The 8,947-nt window shown below is 37.2% G+C and overlaps 1 protein-coding gene across 1 annotated transcript in view; it reads right to left on the bottom strand.

The window, feature by feature from the left end:
* Positions 1 to 8,947, bottom strand: part of LOC100175086 (DNA-directed RNA polymerase III subunit RPC2) — a gene marked incomplete in the record, with an annotated part of 15,337 nt that overhangs the window by 3,087 nt on the left and 3,303 nt on the right. Inside the window, 13 exon segments of the mRNA XM_009863024.3 lie at positions 361 to 542; positions 1,017 to 1,161; positions 1,725 to 1,789; positions 2,433 to 2,560; positions 3,199 to 3,372; positions 3,835 to 4,033; positions 4,530 to 4,640; positions 5,294 to 5,501; positions 5,763 to 5,924; positions 6,334 to 6,444; positions 6,999 to 7,163; positions 7,663 to 7,767; positions 8,182 to 8,376. Coding sequence (XP_009861326.2) covers positions 361 to 542; positions 1,017 to 1,161; positions 1,725 to 1,789; positions 2,433 to 2,560; positions 3,199 to 3,372; positions 3,835 to 4,033; positions 4,530 to 4,640; positions 5,294 to 5,501; positions 5,763 to 5,924; positions 6,334 to 6,444; positions 6,999 to 7,163; positions 7,663 to 7,767; positions 8,182 to 8,376 — 1,950 coding nt within the window.

Genomic DNA, 8,947 nt, shown 5'->3' with positions numbered 1-8,947 from the left:
CATATAAAANACACATTATTTTCTTGTATTTTTACAGATTATAGAAACAGCTTTTTTATTTTTATAGCTTTCAAACATTTTTTTTCTTGTATTTTTTTAACTATAAACATGCTTTTTACTGTATTTTTACAGTTATAAACACGTTTTTTCCTTGTGGCCTTACACCTTATGTACAAAAATTTATTTAAACAAACGATTTTCACACAAAGTAACATACATGGTAACTCAAAAGCTGGCACAAGGTGTATGAAACAGAACACATGTGTTTAACGACCGTCGTTTTCCAGCCACGCGAGGATAAAGCCAGTTACATTCACATTCAAACAATTTTCACAGATAACCACACAAGCAAAAAAATACCTGTTTACTTTCAACTTTTACCCCAGGCATAATTATCCCATCTGCATCTAAGCCTTGGTGCCTCCATATTGGTTCCCTGGTTTCCGCGTTCAAAGCAGGTCCCATTACTTTATCAAAGGTCTGGTTTGCATATCTTTTCAAAATGCATTTCTGGTTCCGATATACAAGGCATCGCCCATACCCTAGGTAACAATAATAGAAATTTTGTATCTATTAGAAGAATATATTTAAACATAAATGGCTCGTTTGTCTGCTAGGTGTAGCGACCACGCTTATTTTCTTCCAACTAAATGTAAATATGTTATAAACTGTAACCGTGTTTTAACAACTGTTGTTTTGTCGCTATATCCTGTCTTTTGGTTTAAAATATTTCCAAATCTTTGCTACCATATTCGAAAAGACAAATAAAGTTATTTTTATTATTTTCTACCTCGGTATTTTTAACTGCAAATAAATCTATTTGTCTCTTCAATTATAGTAGCGAAGATTTGGAAATATTTTAAAGGAAAAGACAAGATAAAGCGACAAAACAACAGTTGTTCTCTGGCAAAAACGGATATAGGACCTCACCAATAAATAAAACTATACTCCCTATTTTAATGTATAACTCTAACAATTTTATACCAAACTAAAAACTCAATATTTAAACCCATTACCTCTGTCCACTGAAGCTCTATTAAGAACCAAAGCGTCTTCAATATCATACCCGCTGTAACTCATGACTGCAATTATTGCGTTTTGTCCAGCCGGTAGCTTTTCAAAGTTGATCAGCTCTATTGTGCGCGATTTTACTAATGGCGCCTGCGAAAAAAAACATATAGTAGGGTGGGAAAAATAGACACTTTTTCATTCTATTTTCTTGTCCCATTTGGTAGTAAATAAAGAACACTTAAAGAATTATAAAACCGTATCCTCAGGACTTCCATAGACTGTTGTTAAATGTTTAAAACAAGATCAGGATATTTGGATATTATGTGCTAAAAGTGTCCTATCCCACCCCTCATTACTATATAAGTTCAACAGTAAACAATTAAGTCTTTTGAATTTGACCTATTTTTCTCAATTGGCGGAGCAAAAACAGTCTTTATAATAACACAGGTGTTTTGTTTCATACTCCTTATGCTCACTTTATAGTTACTATGTATGTAACTTTGTGAGGAATTTTTTTCGGGATTTTTTTTTATTGATGTATGGCTGATAATTTGAACAACCCAATAGTGACCACTGGGTTGGAACAATTGCTGTTAAGTGTCTTGCCCTTAAACACATACCACAAAATGCTAACAGCGACAAGCCTTGAACCAAATACCCCTTATACACTAGTTTCAATTACATAAATTATAAATAAAGTTAAATTATAATACCTGAGGATAAACAAGCAAGTACATCAGCGTATCAATTCTCTGTTGCTGGTTATATCCAATTGTTCCTGTTTAGCATAAAAACACAACAAATATTAAAAAAAACAAAAATTGTTTCAGATTGAGGTCTAGATGGTAGCACCCTGGGTGTTGGGGTAATGGAGTGAGAAGCCTACACCCCAGGTCTCAGGTGTGCCTCACTGAAGACCTCACTCTTATAGAATAGATTGGGACCAATAAGCCTACACCCCAGGTCTCAGGTGTGCCCAACTGAAGACCTCACCCTCATAGAATAGACTGGGACCATAAGCCTACACCCCAGGTCTCAGGTGTGCCCCACTGAAGACCTCACCCTTATAAAATAAAACAGCCTTGCCCCAATAAGCCTACATTCAGTGCTGTGATTCGTTGCTAGGTGTCGGTGAACGCAATTTTCGACATCCAAATTGTGAAACTTAATCATTCTGACGTCTTAATACGTATTTTTTCGTTTACATAGCTTTAAACGAATAACGGCGTAGTTAATTTAATTGACACATCGCTTAACTTAACAGTTATTGTCACGGCAAGAAAATGTAAATTACTTCGGACTTAGTCTCGCGAGTTAGCTTGGCGAAAAAAATTAAAAAAACGCATTGAAAAACATTGAAAAACGGCCCAATCGCAGCTCTGCATACATCCCAGGTCTTTACACTTGAAAAGCTTACTTACCCATTGCTTGTTTTCCCATAGCACACTGATAAGTATTTCTAGGTGATTGGTTATGATGCGGATAAGGTATTAAACCCGCACATACACCAAGTAAGGTGAAAGGTTCTATCTCAAGATGTGTGGACTTGCTGTAAATATAAAAAGCACACAAGTTGTATTCAATATATAGTACTGTGTGGTAAGAAGGATACCATTAGTATAGTAGGATGGGGGAAGATGGGACACCTTTTCATTCGATTTTCTCGTACATTTTGGTAGTAAACAAAGAACATTCAAGGAATTATAAAACTTTGTCCTCGCGACTTTCACAGCCCGTTGTTAATTGTTAAAAAAAAAACACGACCAGGGTATTTATATATTTTGTGCTAAAGGTGTCCCATCTTCCCCCACCCCACTATACATAATATTCCATGTTTTCTAATCTTTTTTCTAATTAACAACACTCTTTAAAAGGTGTGAGGATACAGTTTTATAAATCTGTAAACACTCTTTGTTTACTACCAAATGTGTTAAAAAGTATGTTACATAATCAGTACATATATATGATTATTAAAAACATGTTTACACAATATTTAAAGCAATTACTCTAAACCACAAAGTTACATATATGGTAGCTCTTAAGCGTGTTTCAACAAATGTTGTTTTGTCGCTATATCCTGTCTTTTCATTTAAAATATTTCTAAATCTTTGCTACTGTGATCTAAGAAACAATCAAAGGTATTATTAAATATAATTATTTAGATGTATATTTTAACCTTTAACTTACTGCGTTATGTAGCTTTCATCTAGCGCGACGAAACAATCATTTTCTTCGCTGACATCCAAGTATTCCACTAATCCAGATCGTAAAAAATCCTCAAAAGAACGAAGACCACGTTTTAGTTCTTCGATGTGGTGTGATGTCACAAGGGGTTTTCCCTTCGAAACTATGATGTAAGGTCTATGTGGAAAAGATCGTTTTATCACGATTGGTGTTAGATGCATGCTGAAATATGTAGTAACATAATCACACATAGAGTAACACATACACATTAAAAACATAGAGCAACACACAAATACAGTAACACTTATACAGTACAAATGAATGAAACTTACTTTATCCACGCGTGGCCGGAAACCGACAGTAAATATAACAAGGGTGTTCTGTTTCATACACCTCGTGCCAGCTTACGAGTTACCAAGTATATGTTACTTTGTTGGTGATTATTTTTGAGGGGATATTTTATGTGTGGCTGATAATTTGAACAGCCCATTAGTGACCACTGAGTTGGAGCAATTGTCGTTCAGTGTCTTGGCTAAAGACACATACGCCCACAATAGTAGCACAAACAGTAAAAAGCATACAGTAACACAAACACATACAGTTAAAGTATTACACAATTACACACACAAACCCACCCACCTGCAGAGCCTCCCACCATCAGAAGAAACATAAACCGTTCTATGCGCCCGATTCGTCGATACTGATATAAAGTCATTTAGATATCCGTGTCTGCGCATGAGACGCAACGTGGTAACTAGATGAACAGGGTCTCGAACGACACCGAGTACTAGTCCGTTTAGAAATACGATGTACGAGAGTTGGGAGTGGATTTCTTCTCCTGGTTTTGAATAAAAAAATTATAGAAAAAGGTTGAAATGTGGCAAAGTGGTTAGCGCGCCTGCCTCTAACCTAGAGGTAATGGGTTCAAGGCTCGACGCTGCTACTATTGTGGGGTATGTGTTTTTGTGCAAGACACTTAACGACAATTGCTTAAACCCAACATACATGGTAACTGGTAAGCTGGCACAAGGTGTATGAAACAGTACACTTGTGTTATAACGACTGTCGTTGCAGCTTGTCTGTTGGGGTCAGAAACCACTGTGTTATAAAACACATATAGCAGGGTGGGGTGGGACACCTTTAGCACAAAATATCCAAATATCCCGATCTTGTTTTAAACAATTAACAATCTATATCAGTCGTGAGAATACGTTTTTTAATTCTTTGAATGTTTTTTTGTTTACCACAAAATAGGGCGAGAAACTGGAACGAAAGTTGTCCCATTTCCCCCCACCCTACTATATCAGTAATATGATGGTATAAAAACAGTGTACCTGACAGCATATATACATCTTCTACTCCAAGATTGAACAGTAAACGAGCGGTAGGTTCTTCCTCCACATCTACAGTGATGTGCGTCATCAAAGCAAGGTTCTTTACCAGGCCTGCGTTTTTAATATACCTTATGCTCACTGTCAAGTTATAACATGGGTGTCTTCTTATACACCAGACACACATGGTGTATTCATACACCTTATGCTCACTGTCAAGTTATAGCATGGGTGTCTTTTTATACACCAGACACACATGGTGTATTCATACACCTCATGCTCACTGTCAAGTTATAACATGGGTGTCTTCTTATACACCAGACACACATGGTGTATTCATACACCTTATGCTCACTGTCAAGTTATAGCATGGGTGTCTTTTTATACACCAGACACACATGCTGTATTCATACACCTCATGCTCACTGTCAAGTTATAACTGGGAGTCTTCCTTTACACAAAATATTAACCACATAGAAACAATATACAGTATTGTGGGGAAAGACGGGATACCTCTAGCACCTAATATCCTGATTGTGTTTTAAACAATTAACATTGGTTAATAGGAGTCGTGAGGATACAGTTTTATAATTCTTTAAATGTTCTGTGTTTACTACAAAATGGGACGAGAAAAATATAATAAAAAGGTGTCCTATTTTCCCCCACCTTACTATATCAACCACATAGAAACAATATATCAATCACATAGAAACAATACATCAACCACATAGAAACAATATATCAACCACGTAGAAACAATAAATTACCGCAAGCTTCTCCTTCCGGTGTATCTGACGGGCAGAGCATTCCCCACTGTGATGGCTGTAGCGATCTCGGCCCGCTAACTTTGCGGGTTTTTTCGAACTGAGAAGCAATCCTCGTCATCATTCCGAGAGCTGATATATAGGATAGCCTGGTCAAGACCTGGGTCACCCCTTTTCTTTCCATTTTAAATCGTTTCACTATCCAGTTGCCCTGAGTATGGTAATTTTATTGATATTTTTATTTCGATATTTTTATATTAATATTTTTTTATTAATGAATGAATGAATGTAATTTACTTTAATTTAAAAAAAAACAATTTTTAACCAACTTATAAAAGAATATGTTATTTGTTAATTAACATTTTAACAATGTCACCCCAAATTTTACTAAATAGAAACAAAAAAACTTACATGTAATAGGAAAAAAAATAGTTTTCCAAAAAAATTGTAATTTTTTTTTTAATCTACTTACTGATGAAATGGCAATGACGAGAGAAGTCGTAATCAAATCCTGACGCATGTGCCGTACCACGTCAAACTGTGCGGCACGTGGCTTTGGAATTGTCAAGTCAGCGATTTTCTTTAGCTCAGAGTTAAAACGTTTGAAAAGGTCCTCAAATAGAAGAGAAATAAGCTGCGAGAATTTGTTTTTTAAAGTTTCAGATATACAGTAGGCTGGGGGAGGATGGGACACTCATTCTTCTTTCTTGTCCCATTTGGAAGTGAACAAAAAACATTCAAAGAATTATAAAACTGTATCCTCACGATTTCTATATACCATTGTTAATAGTTTAAAACTTGATCAAGAAATTTAGGTTTAGTAATATTATGGCAATAGACATACATTCCAGGTCTCAGCTGACCCTCAAAAACCTCACCCACATAGAATAAAACATTCTTGCCCCAATAAGCTTACATCCCAGGTCTCAGGTGTGCCTCACCAAAAACCTTGCTTATATAGAACAAAACGGCCTTGCCCCAATAAGCCTACATCCCAGGTCTTAGCTGTCCCTCTTTAAAGACCACACCCTATCCCAACTTACCCCACCAGCTAATTCCATTCTTTTATTCCCATAATAATCGCGGTCATCCACTTCTAAATAACCAAGTTGAGTGAGAATTATACGACGTATCATAAGAGCGAGGTATACTGCCTGTAAGCAATTAAATATTGAATGAATGAATTTAACTTACTTTAACGACTTACGGAAAACGACAGTTGTTATAACACGGGTGTTCTGTTTTATACACCTCGTGCCAGCTTACAAGTAACCATGTATGTTACTTTGTGGGTGATTATTTTTCATTTGTTTATGTATGGTTGATACTTTGGACAACCCATTAGCGACCACTAGGTTGGAGCAATTGCCGTTAAGTGTCTTGCCCAAGAACACATACACCCATAATGGCTGCAGCAACAAGCCTTGAACCCATTACCTCTGGGTTACAGGCAGACGCGCTAACCACTTTGCCACGGTGCTGAATATTAAGAGTTAGCTGCAGTAATAATAAGCCTTTTGGCCTTAACCCTAGATTCCATGGCATATCCTGCCATAAGACCCATATAAAATAAAAAGTATTAAACCATGCAAATTCTGGCTTAAATGTCAGCGCCTATGGAAAGCAACACTAAAAGACCTATAAGACGAATAATGTATAACACATACTCATATTCTATAGCAAAATAATGGAATAGGATGATATTTACCTTAGCATGGTAGTTCCAATCTGTAACAGGTATATGTGCAAGTAGGGTAGTGTTTAACCAATCTCGAGTCTCGTCTGTTTTCGACTGTCGTGCAGCTCCCCACACCGGACGCTGGCGTCGTATTTTTCCGCTGATGTATTTTGAGGCTTGCAGTTGCGTGAATACCTTGAATTGGAATTAAAATGAATGAAACTTGCTTTATCTTTGTGTGGCTGGAATATGACAGTCGTTATAACACGGGTGTTCGTTTATACACCTCGTGCCAGCTTACGAGTTACCATGAATGTAATTTTGTGGCGAACTGTTTTTTGGGAGAATTTTTAATTTTTTTTTGTGTGGCTGATATTTTGGACAACCCATTAGTGACCACTGGGTTGGAGCAATTGTCGTTAATTGTCTTACCCCAAGGACACATTCGCCCACAATGGTAGCAATGACAGTCGTTTTTATTTTTTGTTTGAGTGTAAAAATGACTTAAACTTCATATACCCACCCCCACTGTACACATAAATTGTTTTATTTATTGGTGAAAAATCCCCCATTTTTGAAAATATAAACCTAAAATAAGGCCATTTTTAGTAAATGGGTTACAAAACTACCTTGGCTTTATCTTTAAAAGGAGAAGGGGGTCTATCGTTGGGCCGTAAGCCCTGAATTTACAAACCTCAAGTTTATGGCAATCTTCCAGTGACGGGGAAAACATAGACATCACATTTTCTTCCGTTCCAATCAGCTGCATTATTGATTGCTCGCTTTCTACTCCCATCGCCTGGCGCATAAAATTTAAAAAAAAATTAAATTCCATTCAAAAAAATTAGGTTTTTTAAATTTTATTCTGTTTTACATGGGTGAGGTCCTACAGCATGCCATGGGACCTGAGGTTTTGGACCATTATTTTGACACCCAGGGTGCTACAACCAATTAGTGACTACTGGGTTGGAGTAATGTCAGTTAAGTGTTTTGCCCAATAACACATACACATATCAGTATCAAGCACTAAACACTTTGGTTACGATGCAAGCGTCTATCCACAGAAAAATTGCGCCAAACAAAAATTATAAACCAACTTTCACTAAAAAAAATTTTTTACCTTTTTTTGGAAATGTTTGGTCTGTGAAAGGGCTTAGGTTCGCTATAAAACTTTTACAAATTAACAAAAGCAAAAAAAAACAAAAAAACTCACTTTAAAAATCACACAAATTGGCATATCTTCATTCAATGCATTCTGCTGGAGATAAAAATGTCCTTTTTTCTGCAAAACATTCACTCTTGTTTTCTTCTCGTGCGTTGAACTGTGCACTGAACATGAACAAAAACCTTTTCGATCTCTTTCAACGATCATTCGGTTTTTGGACATCTGTTCTTGGATGAGGATCACCTTAAGATAGAACGCATCAAGATTGAGTGATGATGTTTGCAATGTATTAAACTAGGTTTTTCTATTCTATTCTGTATGGGTGAGGTCTGTGAGGACCTGGGATTTAGGCCAGACTTGGCCCATTACCCCAACACCCTTGTACGTCCGGAAGTGACGTGCTCGCGGTAGTGAAGTTCTTGTTATCATGTTCTGACTCCAGTGTTCCGATCAAGTCCCGTTTTTTGTCCCGATTCTTGACCCGTATATATAGGACTCCACCTGCAGACTATTTCTGCGAACTCGTTCTCCGTTTCGACCAAGTCCCGTTTTTTGTCCCGACTCTTGACCCGTAGGACTCCATCTGCGGACTATTTCTGCGAACTCGTTCTCCGGTCCGACCAAGTTCCGTTTTTTGTCCCGATTCTTGACCCGTATATATAGGACTCCATCTGCGGACTATTTCTGCGAACTCGTTCTCACACGATTCGCGAACATCATTCGAGAACCACACTCGTACTCACAACGTCACAACCGGACGCACTTCCACAGAAGGTTTATCCTCGTCTGGCAGCGAGTCACCACATATAGCAAC

The sequence above is a fragment of the Ciona intestinalis genome, unplaced genomic scaffold, assembly GCF_000224145.3.
Source record: "Ciona intestinalis unplaced genomic scaffold, KH HT000075.2, whole genome shotgun sequence".
In the NCBI taxonomy this organism is placed as follows: Eukaryota; Metazoa; Chordata; class Ascidiacea; order Phlebobranchia; family Cionidae; genus Ciona; species Ciona intestinalis.
This window is presented reverse-complemented; position numbering and strand designations above follow the sequence as displayed.